The sequence below is a fragment of the Oncorhynchus gorbuscha genome, linkage group LG09 (assembly GCF_021184085.1).
Source record: "Oncorhynchus gorbuscha isolate QuinsamMale2020 ecotype Even-year linkage group LG09, OgorEven_v1.0, whole genome shotgun sequence".
In the NCBI taxonomy this organism is placed as follows: domain Eukaryota; kingdom Metazoa; phylum Chordata; class Actinopteri; order Salmoniformes; family Salmonidae; genus Oncorhynchus; species Oncorhynchus gorbuscha.
The window spans coordinates 32,995,073-33,014,360 of record NC_060181.1 but is presented as its reverse complement, the minus strand read 5'-3'; the positions used below and the strand labels follow the sequence as shown (position 1 = coordinate 33,014,360).

The 19,288-nt window shown below is 40.4% G+C and overlaps 1 protein-coding gene across 1 annotated transcript; it reads left to right on the top strand.

Annotated features, from left to right (window-relative positions):
- The first annotated feature begins 574 nt into the window (after positions 1 to 574).
- LOC124043414 (LIX1-like protein) lies at positions 575 to 16,592 on the top strand. Its single transcript, XM_046362003.1, has 6 exons — positions 575 to 1,090; positions 2,097 to 2,260; positions 5,182 to 5,322; positions 5,505 to 5,600; positions 8,936 to 9,013; positions 12,489 to 16,592. The coding sequence occupies exons 1-6, from the start codon at positions 769 to 771 to the stop codon at positions 12,741 to 12,743; spliced, it is 1,056 nt and encodes a 351-aa protein (XP_046217959.1). The 5' UTR covers positions 575 to 768; the 3' UTR covers positions 12,744 to 16,592.
- The last annotated feature ends 2,696 nt before the right edge of the window (positions 16,593 to 19,288 follow it).

The following is a 19,288-nucleotide window of genomic DNA, read 5'->3' as shown; positions in this document are numbered from 1 at the left end:
CAGCAACAAAGGAGTGATCAAACTAAGATATTACATCTGTAGTCTAGTTAGTAATTGGTCAGTCTAGCTCTAGCTGGTCTGGATCTTTATTTAGGGAGTGGTTAGTTGGTGTAGATCAAAATCCACACTATGAAGTTAGATGTGTTGGTTTAGGGTCTGTGTCTTAGTTAGATGTCCAGCTGATCTAGACCCGCGATAGTGAAGTTAGATGACAAGTTAGAAAGATGGATGGATGATGAAGTGAATGGATGTGTGTGGTTGGGTGGATGGGTGGATGGACATAAATGGTTCAAAAGTAGTATAATTTAAAGGTATCTATCACTGTGTTGTCACTGTCATTTAACACATATCTTTACCCCTAAAACGTTTAAATAATTATTTCAGTAGCTACTATTTTTCCAAAGTATTACAATGTAAGTTACACTACCCTAATAATATCTTGTAGAGCGTGTATTTTCAACAGAATTATTTTCCCCCTCCTGCATTGCTGGTTCAAGAAAATGGCCTATTCACAGCTACCCTTTTCCACGTCTCTGATTTCTCCGCCCCTACCCCAAGATTGACAGCCAAGCAGCCTAATCCTCACAAAGACTAACGGGATTGGCAGAATACATTTTTCTCCGTGAGGAAAACACTTTTTATTTATCACTATCTTTTTAGTTTCGTTTTTTGTAATTTTCCATTACATTATTAGCGAGGAAACCAGTATTTTCATCACGAATTTCCTCTATTAGTATTCCCCCTACTGTTGACGTTTACGCTTCAACAATGGAATCTATCCGCCCTCAGCGACTTCAACCAGGGATAAGATTTGGAGCTGGATCGACTGGGACCCTACGCTCCTCTCTCCGGCCCGGGGTTACAGTTCCAACCGCACCTCTGCTGCCTCCCCCGGCCTCCCTATGTGCTTCCTCCGGGCCACCCCCGCCGCTTCAACTCCACAGTCTTCACGGCACTATTGGGAGTGCGGGTCTCGGAACAGGGGTGGCTGGATTCGGTCTATGTAATCCAGGGAACCCGGCGGTCTTGAAGGAGGCGGTGGAGGCTGTTGTTCGGAGTTTTGCTAAGCATACGCAGGGCTATGGCAGAGGTAACCTGGAACAAATTAGTCGCAGAATTTTGGTCCTCCGACTTTCCCTGGCCGTGATTCAAATGTAACTCACCGTAACTGTGATTAAACTGACAAAAGGGATTGAATAGTGTAGTAGTGCATGTGCAACATACATAGTGTCACCAAAACTGCACATCCAGTTGATAACAGTAGGCTACATGAACATACCGAGTTTATGATAACCAATATTTTGTCATATCTAGGCTAATGACTACAGGATGCAGTTCACTACAGGATACTGTTGCGTGCTCATTTTACGTTGCACTTGGGCACTCCATTCGAAATGTGGGACTTCAAGTCACCGCTAATGTTTTAGAGTAGGCCTAGCCTATACGTTATAATATCATCCAAAAACCCAATAAATGAAATGTGGGTAGGCCTATTCAATTTTCATTTACAGAAGTATGATGATGTTATGTACTCCTTAATCATTTTGAGTCTATGTGGACTTTTGGTTAGGCCATCATTGTAAATAAGAATTTGTTCTTCACTGACTTGCCTGGCTAATTAAATATAATGAAATTCGGACAGCTTCAGTCAGTTCAGTGGGTTGTTCCTTGTTGTTTACTTATCCAAAAACACCCGGTTTATATTATATCTCCAAATATGTGCGAAAGCAGTGTTCCAAGTTTGAATCCTTACTCATACACAATATTCCACTGTGTCACTTTTATTCTTTCAAACCGGAATACCAAATGAGTCCACTGGACCATATTTAAAGGTAGACTCAGGTATTCTAACTTGAGCTATTGAGATGCAAGACTCACACACAGTATCTGTGCAAGTGCACATGTTCGCTTCACGCTGTCACTGCATAGTATCCATGGGACCAAAACAGCAAGTTGCCTTGCTTCAATGCTCTTAGTTGTTGCGGAAATTGACCCAGTATGCCGTTTACTTTCTGCATCTACGTCATATCGCTGAGTCCACCTTTATGACTCCATGCAGTCTAATGTTAAACTGTGTCATTTTATGTCACATCCAGTGAACGTGGTGGAAGCCTTGCAAGAGTTCTGGCAGATGAAGCAGTCAAGAGGGGCAGACCTCAGGAATGGGGCGCTGGTGGTGTACGAGATGGTCCCATCAAACAACCCACCCTATGTTTGCTACGTCAGTCTCCCAGGGGGAAGCTGCTTTGGGAGTTTCCAGGTGAGCTAACCTGTCTCAAAGTTGTGGGCACTAAAACGCTCCTCGGGTGGAAGGCCCCCTGTATAGTATCACTGAGTTAGTGAAAGTGCTTGAAAAGTGTACTTATTATTACTACTACAGTATAATGGTTTTTAATTGGTGTAACTGTATGAATGAAATTCCCTATGTGGCCATAACCTTAGGGATTTATCCGTCTGTACAACTCTACTCATGCACAAATGCTTCTACCTAAATCTATTCTGCCAATCTGACTTGATCTTCCTGAGTACATTGGTACAACTCTACTCATGCACAAATGCTTCTACCTAAATCTATTCTGCCAATCTGACTTGATCTTCCTGAGTACATTGGCCCTGGATTTTCAGATCAAATGTCAATCACTGGGAGCCTCTTCTGAACTGTCTTGAGAAATGTCAAGGGAGAGCAAGCGACTAATTAGGCCCGGGTCATGTTTATGGGGGCACCCCGTAGCAAAACGTTGTGCAATTGAAAACAATGTTTATGCCGTGTCTTTGTTTACCAACTGCTGACTGTGCACCCATATTCTGTTGGAGTCAAAAAACACTTACCGTACAGTGAGTTCATACGTTTCTAGTATGTGTATGTGATTCCTGTGAATCACAGAAATGTGAGTTTCTTATCGTAGAGGTACAGGTAGTCCCTCCCAGTTTCAGTCCATTTTCTTCTGTTTGTTGCCTAATGAACATGACCCGGATGTTTCTGGAGCTTTCTCCTCCAACTGTTCTGTTGTTTATCTGAATACTTCAAGAATGTGTTAGATTCTCCAGTACTATTGTATACTTTTTAGCCAGTAGTTAAAGGGAGCACTCATGAGTCAAAAGTGGTCCCCTAAAATTGTGTACTATGTCACATATGTGCAAAACCTCATTGCTCTCGCTCTGCTGTGTGTGCATGGATGTACCACTTGCTCGCTGTCACTCAATTGATGAGGGGCTGGAGCTCATTGGTTGAACTCAAATTGGTAGTGGGCTGGCCCACGTGGGGGAAAAGGGTGCAGCACAGCTCCCATAAAAACTGTCGCTTTCATGGTAGAAAAATAGCTAAATCGGGGTTTAGAACCCAGTGTACCAATGAGTGTATGCTCGCAACACGTCAAACCAATTAAATGCCTTGCTTGGGTGGAGCTCCAGTAGTGCTCACTAGATTAGTGTCGTAGGTGCAACAGTGGGTGAGGATGGCCGGGAAATCGCAGATTAAAACTCGATTTTGTGTATAGAGCACACTTCTGGCAAAACAGAATTCAGTTTTCCCCTAGTTTGTCTTCCATTTTCTGTAATGTTCCATTTGCAATAACTCTCCGCAAAATGTTCCCTTTCCGGTCTGAAAACCGTGACAAACATAACAGGTAGCACCAACGGGCATGTGAGGGGAGGATTCTTGAAATGTAACATCCAATCAAAATCTTGCCGCAGGGAGCCTGCAGACCATTCAAACTGTTTTTGCAATACAAAATTCTCCAGACATCCAAGGGAGGCATGACAACGACGTGATTTTGGAAGGTATGGCAAAGTGAGACTATATCCAGCCCAAAGCGGGAGGTTTAAAAAAATACTTAGTAGTCGCCAAAGTTCCAGAGCATGTCTTTAAACAAATGTCTTGATAAATCCGTCTTAAGTATCTAATGAAGTGAAGTGGCATAGTAGCATGTTTTACATAGTTTATAACTTGACCAGAACTGTTGAAGTGTGTGTAAATGTTGTTATATACACTGAGTGTACAAAACATTAGGAACACACATTAGGAGTCCTTATATTGAGTTGCACCCCTTTTTGCCCTCAGAACAACCTCAAATCATCGGGGCATGGACTTTACAAGGTGTCAAGCATTCCACAGGGATGCTGGTCCATGTCGACTCCAATGCTTCCCACAGTTGTGTCAAGTTGGCTGGATGTCCTTTGGGTGATGGACCATTCTTGAAACACACGTGAAACTGTTGAGTGTAAAAAAAAAAACAGCACTGTTGCAGTTCTTGACACACTCAAACCGGTGTGCTGGCACCTACTACCGTACCAGTTCAAAGGCACTTAAATATTTGGTCTTGCCCATTCACCCGCTGAATGGTACAGATACACAAACCATGTCTCAAATTTCTCAAGGCTTACACATGATTCTTTATCCTGTCTCCTCCCCTTCATCTAAACTGATTTGAAGTGGATTTAATAAGTGACATCAATAAGGCATCATAGATTTGACCTGGATTTACCTGTTGATCTCATCCATGAACGTATACATAATTACATGCAGTATGAGCCGTGTTCCTATCTGTTAAATAATCCACCAGTATTATTGAAATAGCAATGACTGCTTTAATGTACATTATTTTTTTCAAATGTTATTTTCAATTCTAAATCATCCTAGAACTTAAGCATTGAGCATACCAGAATGTTCCATGGGAGGATTAAATGTTTTGCCATTTCTTCCTCTCCTCCAATTGGCTGGCTACAATGCATACTGTGGTTGGAAACTCATATGGTGGCTCATCTGGTTGTAATTAGAGCCAAATATTGAGTTTAGAAGGAGCCGTGACACCCCTCCCCACATTCTCCCCCTCATCCCATTTGCACAGGGCCTCCCTTGCCTCTACCCTTCCTAACTCTCTTTCTTTCTTTCTTTGAAATAATAGCAATGATGTGGAAGCATCGATATTACCTAAACATCATTCTGAAACATACATGAAACAAGATTAACATTCATTTCAAGTGCTTAATCTTTCAAGAAAAAGGTCATTATTCAAATTAAATATATATGACTTCCAGAAGTCCAATACAATAATTTGACTCACCCATATTATGATATTGCATGAATCACAGTGTCATAATGTTACAATTTATGCCAAAGGCAACATATATTTTGGGGGGACTTGGAAACATTCAGAAAAGTTTATGCTTTACTTTGGGCAGTTTTGTCCAACCAAGGCTGAAGCAAGACGTAGCGCTGCCAAGATCGCCCTGATGAACTCTGTTTTCAACGAGCATCCTTCCCGCCGCATCACAGATGACTTCATTGAGAAGAGTGTATGTGAGGCGCTGGCCTCCTTTAATGTGAGTGGCATTTAATGTGTTTTTCAATGTACACTAACAGAAGCAGTGCGCACAGGTCTTTAATATAATCCATACTGCAGCTCCTATTAAAAGGTCATGTCCTTATGAGGGTAAGATCTTAATCTGATTGGGCTCTTAAGGAGAAAAAGACTGGATGATTGGACTCTACTTGTATTTTACAGGGAAACAGAGAAGAGGCAGACAACCCCAGCACAGGAATCGGAGCATTTCGCTTCATGCTGGAGTCCAACAAAGGAAAGTCAATGTTGGAGTTTCAGGTAAATAGGATGGATCAGCGCAAAGTTTGGTTACTTGTGATGATACAGTGGATGTTACGGCAAATGAAATGTAAGAAAAGGAAAAGGTTGGACTGTATATGAGGCCAGTTTAGGAATGTTGGTGGCACTATGGTACGTTGGTCAGGATGTAGGAAATTAGGAGATCAGTAGCGGTTTGTGGGTAAAATCACTGTGGAAGCCAACCTTTGTGTTGTGATAATTAGGCTGTTTGCTCTATAACCTGTACGGCTTGACACCGTGATACATAGATAGACCTAAGGCCAAGACAATAAGAAGACACAGTGGCTGAGTAAATTCAACCACCCCTTTGTTTCATCACAAAACCAGAGAGCAACATCTGTCTGGTGGATTCCACAAAGCATATTGCATGTAACAAACCGTTACAAGACCTACAGCATGGTCAAGCACATTTAATGTTTCTGACATTTCCAGACTACTAAACAACTATTGATTTAGAACACCGGAGACTTACCATAAGTCGCTGCATCCACTATTCCAACTTCAACATTTCAACATCATCAAATCACCTATGCTTAGCCTAACAGAGTGACAACTAAAATATACTGAAATCGATTTAGCCCTATCAACATAAATTTCATGTGCCTGTCCATGGTACTGATTTCTGTGTGTGCATGTGCGTAAGTAGAAAAAAACATGTTGACTCACCCTACTTGTAGAGAAACGCCAAAGCTATCCTCCTTTCTTTCATTTTGATGAAACGGTCTATGAATCTGTCATACAGTACACGCTTTTAGTTTTTGTTGTCCTAGGCTACCTGGCTAAGGTGCTTGCTCGCTAGTCTAACTTCCTTTCATGGGTAACGATAAGCTAGCTAGTTAACATGCCAGCAGCATACCACCCTGCATACCACTGCTGGCTTGCTTCTAAAGCTAAGCAGGGTTGGTCCTGGTCAGTTCCTGGATGGGAGACCAGATGCTGCTGGAAGTGGTGTTGGAGGGCCAGTAGGAGGCACTCTCCTCTGGTCTAAAAATAAAAAATATCCCAATGCCCCAGGGCAGTGATTGACACTGCCCTGTGTAGGGTGCTGTCTTTCAGATGGGATGTTAAATGGGTGTCCTGACTCTCTGAGGTCATTAAAGATCCCATGGCACTTATCTTAAGAGTAGGGGTGTTAACCCTTGTGTTCTGGCTAAATTCCCAATCTGGCTCTCAAACCATCACGGTCAACTAATAATCCCCAGTTTACAATTAGCTCATTCTTTCTCCTCACTGTAACTATTCCCCAGGTTGGTGCTGCAAATGAGAATGTGTTCTCAGTCAACTTACCTGGTAAAATAACAGATTTTTTTTTTGCCTACTACATCTAGCTACATATTGAGCTTCCATCCACTCAGGCCAGGGACACAATGTATGAATTTATGGTTTGACCAGAATCACCGTTATAATATTTGGCCAGTACGTTGAATTAAGCAAAACCACATCTCCAAATCCCTATCTCCATCCATGGCTAATGTAGGAACATGTTTGCTAGCTAGCTAGCCACCAGAGGACAACAACACAACGAGATGCAACAATTAAAGTTTTTTTCTGTCAATGACATTTGGCTTTTGATGTGATGTGAAGCCAAATGCAAACTGTCTTCCCTTGAGACTTTTTTTTAGTGTGCCAGGACCATTCACAGTTGAGCTCGTTCAGTTTAGCTCAACTCTGATTGGCTATTATTGTATACGTTTTTATTAAGAGAGGCCAATTGCTTGCTGGCTTCCCTTGCATTCAATGTTACCGGAGGCAACAATATCATACTCTTTTTGACCAGGCGGCATCAGATAGATGGGTTACTCATACAGAGACAGAGGGGCGCTGTTTTGCTCGCTCGGATGCTTTCTCCAGTGAGATACTTTCCGCCTCTCAAATCAAATTGTATTGGTAACATACACATGGTTAGCAGATGTAATAGAAGGACAATTCCAAACACACAGAGAGACGAAAGATACATTATTTTATGTTATTTAAAAAAAATATTTTTCTTGGTACATTTTTGGGGGGAAACATGGCTTCCCTTGGCATCCATGAATACACGCCACTGGAGGAGATGGAGATGAGGAATCCAAATACTGGCTATTCTTTTCCCACACAGATACAAGAAACACATGGGATTGGTTGGAGAATGTGAAATTATATTATGGTTTCTACAGAACTATAAACAAGGGAGATGCATACATGTTAACATAGACATGGCTACCATGGTGCCAAAACTACTGGTAATTACACAAAGCCGATAACCATATTGTCATTTAGCTTTGTAACTCCAGTTCATGAAAAAATATAAACGTTTACTGATCAGCCCTAAACTATAGCTTAATTTACGATCAAGAAAACCAGGAGTTATTTCTGAGTGTTTATTAAAGTTGGCTGGTTTCCTCCCCTCTGCTTTATGACTTTACCACTCTGGTTTCCCAGGTTGAATGGGGGAAAAGTACGCCGTTGAACCTGATAAATGCAACGGTTTGAGACTCATGACAGCATGAACCAGAGCAGAGCATGCCAGTTTCGGGAGCAATTGAAATAATGTCCATGTACATCAATTAAATTGGGATTTTACACACTTAAAACAGAGATTTGACTTATTCGAAGTGCACTTATCAGGAATGTCGAGGACTAGAGATGGCTGTAGATGTCAAGGACTAGATAATGAGACCCACTACATGAATGAGTGTGAGGACCATCGTGCGTGCAGAGGAAAATTGGAGCAAAACCATGTATTGGACTCTGTGGTTCCAGGAATTTCCTAAGAGCATGTTGGTCTGGCAAACAAATCTGGACAGAATTGCTGGCCTCCATTCTTTTCATTGTTTGTCATCCAAATCCACTGAATCTAATGCATGGATTGGTCTTTTCCAAACCACAGCTTATGATTTAGGGCTCTACACATGCAAACAAATGATTGCTACTTATTGACCGTCTCCCTCTTTTTTAAATGTAACCTTTATTTAACTAGGCAAGTCAGTTAAGAACAAATTCTTATTTACAATGACAGCCAACCAGGGAACAGTGGGTTAACTGCCTTGTTCAGGGGCAGAACTCCAGAGTTTTACCTTGTCAGCTAGGGGATTCCATCCAGCAACCTTTCGGTTACTGGCGCAACGCTCTAACCACCTGCCGCCCCAGCCACCTCCTTACCTCCCATTACCAGCCTTAAATCATTCAATCTTGTGACTTTGGCATTAAAAACTCATAGCCTTGTGATAATAATCAAACTTGAAATTGTGCTTAGTGCCAAACAGTGCTTTCCGTGTGGCGCAGCCACACACAACAATGCTGCTTGTCGACGCTGAACTGTTTTCTTCTTTCAGGAATTGATGACAGTCTTTCAGCTGCTGCACTGGAATGGAAGCCTGAAGGCCATGAGAGAGAGACAATGCTCCCGTCAAGTAAGATCTCATTTGGATAATAGTACTGATTATTGGTATCACTTTATTTCATAGGCCTGTTTCAGTTGGTATTTGTCCTGGTGTTAAATAAGACAGTATCAGTATTTTTTTGTATGTATTTCAAACAATTGGTTTTCTGTTTTGTTCAAATGTTTTTGGTTTATTTTGTGTGGTGTGAAAGCAATGACTTATGACTGTTATGTGTAAAAAGTAAGTAAGTATGTACAGTTGAAGTCAGAAGTTTACATACACTAAGGTTGGAGTCATTAAAACTTGTTTTTCAACCACTCCACAAATTTCTTGTTAACAAACTATAGTTTTGGCAAGTCGGTTAGGACATCTACTTTGTGGATGACACAAGTAATTTTTCCAACAATTGTTTACAGACAGATTATTTCACTTATAATTCACTGTATCACAATTCCAGTGGGTCAGAAATTTACATACACGAAGTTGACTGTGCCTTTAAACAGCTTGGAAAATTCCAGAAAATGATGTCATGGCTTTAGAAGTTTCTGTTAGGCTAATTGACATCATCTGAGTCAATTGGAGGTATACCTATGGATGTATTTCAAGGCCTTCCGTCAAACTCAGTGCCTCTTTGCTTGACATCATGGGAAAATCAAAAGAAATCAGCCAAGAACTCAGAAAAAATATTGGAGACCTCCACAGGTCTGGTTGATCCTTGGGAGTAATTTCCAAATGCCTGAAGGTACCAGGGTTCATCTGTACAAACAATAGTGCGCAAGTATAAACAGCATGGGACCACGCAGCTGTCATACCGCTCAGCAAGGAGACGCGTTCTGTTTCCTAGAAATGAACGTACTTTAGTACAAATCAATTCCAAAACAACAGCAAAGGTCCTTGTGAAGATGCTGGAGGAAACGGGTACAAAAGTATCTATATCCACAGTAAAACAAGTCCTATATCAACATAACCTGAAAGGCCGCTCAGCAAGGAAGAAGCCACTGCTCCAAAACTGCATAAAAAGGCCAGACTACGGTTTGCAACTGCACATGGGGTCAAAGATCGTACTTTTAGGAGAAATGTCCTCTGGTCTGATGAAACAAAAATAGAACTGTTTGACCATCATTATGTTTGGAGGAAAAAGGGGGAGGCTTGCAAGCCGAAGAACACCATCCCAACTATGAAGCACAGGGGTGGCAGCATCATGTTGTGGGGGTGTTTTGCTGCAGGAGGGACTGGTGCACTTCATAAAATAGATGGCATCATGTGGGAGGGAAATTATGTGGATATATTGAAGCAACATCTCAAGACATCAGTCAGGAAGTTAAAGCTTGGTCGCAAATGGGTCTTCCAAATGAACAATGACCCCAAGCATACTTCCAAAGTTGTGGCAAAATGGCTTAAGGACAACAAAGTCAAGGTATTGGAGTATCCATCACAAATCCCTGACCTCAATCCTATAGAAAATGTGTGGGCAGAACTGAAAAGGCTTGTGCGAGCAAGGAGGAATGGGCCAAAATTCACCCAACTTATTGTGGGAAGCTTGTGGAAGACTACCCAAAATATTTGACCCAAGTTTAACAATTTAAAGGCAATGCTACCAAATGCTAATTGAGCACCGGTATATGTAAACTTCTGATCCACTGGGAATGTGATGAAAGAAATAAATGCTGAAATAAATCATTCTCTCTACTATTATTCTGACATTTCACATTCTTAAAATAATGTGACCTAAGACAGGTGTTTTACTAGGATTAAACGTCAAGAATTGTGAAAAACGTGAGTTTAAATGTATTTGGCTAAGGTGTATGTAAACTTCCAACTTCAACTGTATGTGAGCAAATTTGAGTATGTTTCTATTTCTGGCACTTTAGAGAAAAATATTTGTACACACACCTGGGTCCCATGTGGCTCAGATGATAGAGCATGGCACTTGCAACAGCAGAGTTGTGGGTTTGATTCCCACAGGGGACCAGTTTGAAAAAGTATGAAAAATGTACGCATTCACTACTGTAAGTCTCTCTTGATAAGAGCATCTGCTAAATTACTAAATGTACACTACAAAGCAGGATCAATGAATTCGCCAGATAACTTGCTTAAAAATTCTGATTGTTTTTTTATTGTTTAGAAAGATGAACTTGAAATGAGTATGGTGTAATTGACTCAACAAACAAAAACACATACTTAAGTTTAGCTTTCTTAATGAATCAGAGAACCTATAGTTATTTCTGTTTGTTTATCAAAACTGGCTGGCTAACTCATTGATCCTGCTTTGTAGTATACCCCTCTGGTGTAAATGAAGGGAAATATAGCTACATCATAACTCAAACTTCTCTGTTCTCAGCAACAGAATAACTGATCAAACTAAAGAGTTATTTGAGAAAAACATTTGCCTGACTGTTACCATTAATTCCAGCAAGTTTGGAAAATAAAACATATCCCGCATCCTTACAGACTGCCAGTGATAGTATTTAATTATAATTCAAATGGTACAGCCAACACCACATCTCAGTTCAACTTAAGTACAGAATGGGGCTGAAACTCACTGGAGATAATTGGCTGACTTCCACTCTGGCTTGAGTTAGGTTCCTTCAGCATGACATTCCATCCTATCTAAACCACATTGTGTGGGCTGAATGAATACCTATGAAGTGACTCCGTTCCAGGCAGAGTCGGGTGACCTAAATGTTTGTGTTCAGTCCTCATTATCTCATGCATCTTACATACATAAATGACTTTTAAGGCATCGACTATGAGCCTTGATCAGAGTTTGATTCAAGTTTGTAAAAGCATTTTTCTTTGACTTCATCTGACCTCAAACATTAAAATATTCCGGCTCTATGCACACCTTTAAGTGTTCAGCCCTCACCCTTCATGTTTGCTCATCTAAAAAGTGGAGCTTTCTGACATCGTTTTTGCAGTATGGGGGTCAATTCAGGCAACTTCCAATTCAGTAAATGAATATAAATTCACCTGAATAGCCAAACCTGGCTTTTGCCAATTTACGCCATTCAGATCACAAGTTAAAGAGGAGGGAGAGCAACCAGCAACTCCACGATTGGGATAGATACGACTCAGTTGTATTGTGTTTTCTAGGGTTACGGAGTGCTTTCGCCCTGTGTGTCTCTTGACTGATTTTAAGTATTCTATTTGGTCTGGCCTCATGCCTTTCATCTCAATGATTAAGGAGAGGGGCTGAGCCACTGGAGTTATTAGCTCACCCAGACGTCTCACATTCCTCATTTGAAATTATGTTATTGCTGGCAACGCAGCTCACGCATTTGTGGTTCCAGATCGTGTCAAATCCAGGCATTTCAGGATCATTAAACATAATCTGGAACTCAATCAAACCTGCACTGCTAGGATACCAGTACTGTTGAAAAATATGATTTAATGGAGCATTTCTGTTTCCTACCCAGCTAGCCTGAATTTTCTAACGATCATGGCCATGGCGTCAATAAGGTCCATTCCGGCCTAACAACTTTTTTATTTTGCTTTCCCCTAACAGGAAGTGCTGGCTCACTACTCCCATAGGGCGCTGGATGATGACATGCGGACCCAAATGGCTGCTGATTGGGTGAACCGAGAGCAAGGCGTGGCTGGCACCATCGCCCAGGAGGTGGCGGCAACAGATCGAGAACTTGAGGAGGCCAGGCTGGCCGGCCGGGAGCTTCGCTTTCATAAGGAAAAGAAGGACATCCTGATGCTGGCTGTTGGCCAACTGGATGCAGCCAACACTGCCACGCTGCCTTCAACCTGCTAGGTATACGCTGGATTCCAACCCCATAACTTGATTCACTTCCATTTGTCCACGTTGACTTCCCCCTCACAGTTCTCAAAAAGTCTACATAGGTGTGGGAAACATAATAGTAACTCTGCATAGCTTCCACCACATGGCTTTTACATATTCAGCCCGATCAGATCTGCGAGTTGGGAGTCAAGGGCAGATGGAAGGAAGTTGGTTGTCAGTTTGGAATCTGGCCTTAGAGATGGAATGAGGAAAAGTGGCCAATAACCATTGATTGTATAGAGACTTGCAAGGCAGCCATTTAGGAGCTTTCAATTATAAAACAGTGAGTGTTCTTAGATCTTTCATCAGTTTTTTTTCCAGCCCAGTACTAATACACCTAATTCAGTTTATGAAGGTCTTGACAATAAGTTGATTATTTGAATCAGATATGTTAGTGCTAGTTTAGAACGAAATCTTTAGGACCAGGATTGAATAATAAGAAGTCATTGAGGTCCTTTTGTGCTGCCATGTTATTGGATAAGTGAAATTCACATGGAATAATGAAATGTTATCATTCCTCTCATTCCCTCTCTATGCTGGTAGACAACGCTACCACATGGGTAAAGTTAAAACCCATCACTTGCCTTTAATGATCGTGCAGGACATAATCACAAGGATATTGTCACAGAACGATCTTTCTCACCAAAATAGACCAATGTCTGTTGCTTAAGCATGATCCATCACTTCATTAAGGACTATGAAAGTTATTTGAACATTTATGTATAGCTCTTACATTACAGATCTTATATACAGAGGTAGGATCTTAATTTGATCACTCTTTTGTTGCTGAGGATTTTCCTGCACCACAGGAAATGCAGATTAACTTTTGTAATTGACATAAATTTACTGAAAACCCACACTAACACACGGTTATATAGTATTTCGCTTTTCATGAAGCATACTTTTGGCCAGATAAAAGCCTTACCACCTCTCAAGCAACATTATGGACTAAAAACGTTCAAATCCTGTTGCTGCAGGATTATTTTGCTGTGACAGCATAGGTCAAATTAAGATCCTACATCTGTAGAGTCTATCATTAGTGATAGCCAGCCTTATTTGCGAAGAAAGAACCGCTCCTCCGACTCAAACTGATGTCACTCGTAAAATAACTAATTGCCTAGCTTTGCTTGCTAGAATGTTTACACAAATGTCAGTTATCCAACAGTTTTTTTCTGGCCTTGCAGCTTTTAATGACTAAACTTTCAGCGTTATCATTCAGTCGGGATCATTTACTGTCACTAAGCCATTTTTAACTAAAACGCACGCAAGTAATTTAGCCGATACTGATATCCGGATTGACCACTGCATTGATGCTAACAACTGTTTAAATGTGAGTCATGTGTGCAACACAAAAACATAGCAAACACAGTGCACAAACGTAAGAGTTTGTAGTAATATATGGGATTGCAGTTTCCCCCCCTAACCACAAGGTAAAGGTAAAACATTTATTAAAGCGTTTTGGCAGCTATATGTTGAAAAGAAAAAAAAAACATTATCAATGTAGAATCTCTATCATAAATGCTCCATGGAAAGTGTTTTTAGTCCAGGGCTCGGCTTAATCTTTTAGCCATTATGAAATAACAGTGGATCCTTCTTGAATTCTTTTGAATTGATGTTGTTTTGGGGGAATTCCACAGAGGCTTTACCATACCGGTACGAAATGTTATCCAGTCATGCGATCTGCTACTCTGAAATTCTCTTGAAATAGACCCATTTAGAAAACACATTTATTCAGGGATCAGAACACACAGAGAATCCATTCATGTTCACATTGAATACCAGTAAATGCCTATGTCATATCACAATGGCAATATCACACTGACAGCTACAGTAAAAAAAATAACGAATGCGAATAAAATGCACCAAACATCACGCTAATGTTGTATCATAGTCCCAATGTCCTCTTGGGTTTAACATTGTATCCTACTTACTATATGTCTCTTGATGGAATTGTCTATGGTATGTTGTTTTTTTTTAAGAAAATAAGCAGAGAGAAAAAAAGATTTAGCTAACTTGCCCTAACTTTCCTGAATGTCATGATATCCCAATAGCAACAGCAGCGCAAAATCCATTGACGAGGTGCCCGTTAGTTTTGGATAGCATTTCCATTGCTTCTTCTTTCATTGACAGTATTGGTTAGTGTTCTTCGTTTTCCTACCAAGCCAAGGTAAGGCATTTCCCGTGGTTCTCAAGTTCTATAGACCTGGCACCTGTTTCTACAAACAAAAGCCATACCAATTGAAGTGCAATCCAGTGTATGCTTGTCCTAATTAAATAAAGAAGTGAACCTTTTTGTTAAAACACACAGCCAGGTCCATTATTATTGGCACCCTTAAAAAAGATGAGCAAAAATACTAAGCTATATTTCATGGTTAAAAAAAGGGAAATTAGATTACTTTATGCTAATATAATTGCTTTATTTAACCATTTAACCATTAATAAAAAATACAAATGTAAAGATAGGGGTAAAACACCAGCACCCTCCACGTGCAAGGATAACAACACAGAGCCTCTTTCTAAAATGTTTTATAAGATTGGAGAACACATTGGGAGGGATCTTAGACCATTCCTCCATACAGAATCTTTCCAGAACCATTATATCCTCCGTCAGGGCTTATGGACTGCTTTCTTCAATTCAAACCACATGGGGTTCAAGCCCGGAGACTGAGATGACCTTTGCAAAATGTAGATTTTGTGGTCAATGAACCATTTCTTTGTTGATGTGTGCTTGGGGTTATTGTCTTGCTGGAAGACCCATTTGCAACCAAGTGTCATCCTCCACTTGCGCCCAAGTGTTTTTGGCTAAAACGTCCTGGTACTTGGTAAAGTTCATGATGCCGTTGACCTTAAAGGCCCCAGGACCCATGGAAGCAAAATAGCCCCATAACATAAAAAATGCACCACCATATTTTACCATAGATATGAGGTACTTTTCTGCTAATGCTTCTGTTTTTCAACGCAAAACCCCACAACTGTTGTGCATGGCCAAAGAGCTCTATTTTCAAGTAATTTGACCTGTCCTGGAGCCCTTGTTAAGGTCAATGGCATCATGAACTTGTAATTTTAGCCAAAACCCTGGTTGCCTCTACCAGGAGGAGGCTGACACTTGGCTGCAAGTAGATACCTGACTGTATTTGTGTTAGCTATTGGAAATCATATTTCATGAAGTGTCTGGTAGGTGTATTCTCCCATCATGCATATTTGTGTGAATCATTTATCTTTTGTATTTTTCTTTTAAGTGTATGTAATGGTGTGTTACAGATGGTTTTTATGGCAGTTGTCTGCTCACCATTAATCACGTACATTGTTAAAAAATGTAGTTGTTTAATGTTTGGGTCCCACTTCTATATAAAGTGTAGCTAAAACAACCAATCTTACATGGTAATTAATTACATTGTTAGGTATATTGTTCACATTGTTGTAAGAGTATGGTTTCCAATTTCATTTTTTTTTGCAAATCCAATACTTTTATAAACCTTTTTTTTTACCACTAAACCTGTCTGTGTGATTACCATGTAAATACATGTTTTAGCGACACTTAATATAACTTGGGACTAATGTTTGCGTGTTATTCCTTTTAACACAGGTTGCAATCTTTTTATAAACTGTTCAAGTCATGTTATTACCCTGCCTTCTCGCTTATCAAGTTGTGCATGATTCATAAATCCATTTGTACAAAATGTGATCTATATAAACTTTGTTTTATACAGTCCTTATGTATTTTATATGACCAGTTTTAAATTGTTACTTTTTTACTCAATGTAGGTTTCTATTTAGATTTGTATACATAAAATGCAATAAAGCAGCCAAAAACAACCCTCACTGATTCCAATGTCATCCTTTATGAAATAATTAAAAGAAAAGTGTAGTTGGCTGGAGCACACTTCTTTGTGAAAAAGTCAGTTCTCCTAAAAACCCAGAATCTCTGTCTGTTTTTCCACTAAAACAGACTCCAAAGGGCCTTTCTACTATCTCACTTCAAGTCCCAGTGACCTGCATTAACAGAGCTAAGGTGAGGATGTGGGGGAGGAGGGATCGTTGAAGCCCACAGACACAGTGGGGGGGATATTACTGCGGAGCCGTGGCTCAGGCACTGTGCCTCCCAGTTGACGGATAGAGTTGCACATAGGACAGGGGTAGTCTGAGAGGCCCTCGATGTCCTTGAAAGCTTGGTTAATGATGCAGCCCCTGCACTGGTCACAGTAGAAGTGTCCGCAGACCAGGCGCTGCAGCCGAGCCTCGTAGGAGATGCAGCTCTGGCAGTGCGGTGGGTCGAGGTCCAGGGAAAGACTACACATCTGAGGGCTGCTCTCCTTCTTGGCAACATGTGCCACTGTCGCCTCTGCTGGCGAGCTGTTTCAGGGGGAAGAAGGAAATCAATATTCATTACCTCTTAAGACCTAGCTACCATTAATTTCAGCCTTATAATATACAGTATACACTCTCCCTTATGTATATATTTGGACAGTGAAGGAAAAACATTTTATTTGGCTCTATACTCAAGCATTTTGGATTTGAGATCAAATGTTTCATATGAGGTGACAGTACAGAATGTCATATTTTATTTTAGGATATTTAACCGTTTAGAAATTAAGTCACTATGTATCTAGTCCCCACATTTGAAGGTGTCATAAGTATTTGGACAAATTCACTGTATGAATGTTTCCAAAAGTTTTGTATTTAGTCCCATATTCCTAGCATGCGATGACTACATCAAGCTTGTGACTCGACAAATTTGGATGTATTTGTAGTTTGTTTTGGTTGTGTTTTGGATTATGTTGTGCCCAATAGAAATTCATGGATAATAATTTGTTTCATTTTTGGGGTCACTATTTTGTAAATAAGAATATGTTTCTGAACACTTCTGCATTTTTGTGGATGCTACCGTGATTACGGATAACCATGAATGAATCGTGAATAAGGATGAGCGAGAAAGTTCCAGGCACTAAGATCATATCTCCAAGACATGCTATCCTCTCACCATTACCAATAACAGGGAAGGTAAAACAGATGTGTATGAAAGTACCCTAAAATAAACGGTGACATTCTATACTGTCGCCTCATATGGAATATGTGATCTCAAATCCTAAATGCTGGAGTATAGGGCCTAATTAAAAGTTATAGCTTCACTGTCCAAATGAATATAGCTTTAAAACTGAACATGTAAATGTGACAACTTGACAACTGTAGTTCAACAAAGTGTCTGAGTGAGTAGAGGAAAAGGACATGGTCAGGTCACCTCCATTCTACAGGCCTCCATTTTATGCCAGGGAGATTACATTCAGTGAAGTTGCGGTTGTGTATCAGCTATAACTCCATGCTTGTTCAAAGATTTTAGTCAGTTAAAGTGTTGGCAAACTAAAGTTAACTATCAGAAATAGAAGAGTTCATATTCCATGTATTTTTTACTATAACTCTCTTTGTCTGTGCATAATATAGCCTAAATTACGCAAAGTGGCAACCACTCACCTCTGTGCAGTGGATTTTGCATGTCGGGAACAATCAAAGCCCATGGCAGCAAGGAGTCTACGCATAAAGTCCATGTGAGACTTTTCATCATACCTCTGGCAAGACAAAGATATGAATTATTTGTTCTGTTTGTTGTCCATTTTCTCACTAAACTAAGGAGCCTGTAGCCACAGGAGCCTGTATCCCATGTACCTATTACTCAAGTTGTTAGTGATTCCTGTAACATTGAAACAACTATTTATAGAGTCAGTTAAGTGAACAAACTTGTTCTGAAACTGGCACAGCCAGGTATGTGGACACTTTATCTTATCCAAGAAGTCACGCTCAAGTGAGATGTAAACTAGAGGAGCCTGTTTCGCAGGTGTTTCCATTAAGATAAAGTCACTGTTAGACAGCCATTGACAATTACACAGAAGTGCATAGCCTGAACCCGAAAGTCAGACATAATAAGAGATACCATTATAATACATTGTCAAAACAGGCAGAGACAAAGGTATAGGCCTATGAAAATGTTACAATGTATTTGAAATGATGTTCCAGCCCCCTCATCTAGTTGATGATCCCTGCTCTACAGGGCCACTCCACAATTCAAACAATAACCAAGCAGATCCCCCTCCGCCCTATCCCCCGCCTCTGTTTTCGTCAAATTTGAGGGATGGGCCTGAAGAAAGGACTGACCATCCATAATATCAATATTATAGTTTAAACCATGTTTTGAGGCGATACAGTGTTTGTTTACATTTACATTGTTTGCAGACATTGGAGTAAAACAAGCTTATATATTGGGTTCTGATGTGGTACTACTAAGCTCATGAGGCATTTATTCATATGTTTTATTCTTCAAGAATCAATGGGTATATATCATTAATGTATATGTCTAAAAATGGATGTACTAACTGTAGTTTGACCCTATAAGGAATGCACGATTCAGCACGATATTTGTAAAAAAATACAGAAAATGGTGAAATGTGATATTAGCAAAGAGTGTTTTTTATGATATGGGTGTGCGGGGCAGCTGCATCTTGAATGAGAGCTCACCGGTATAGACA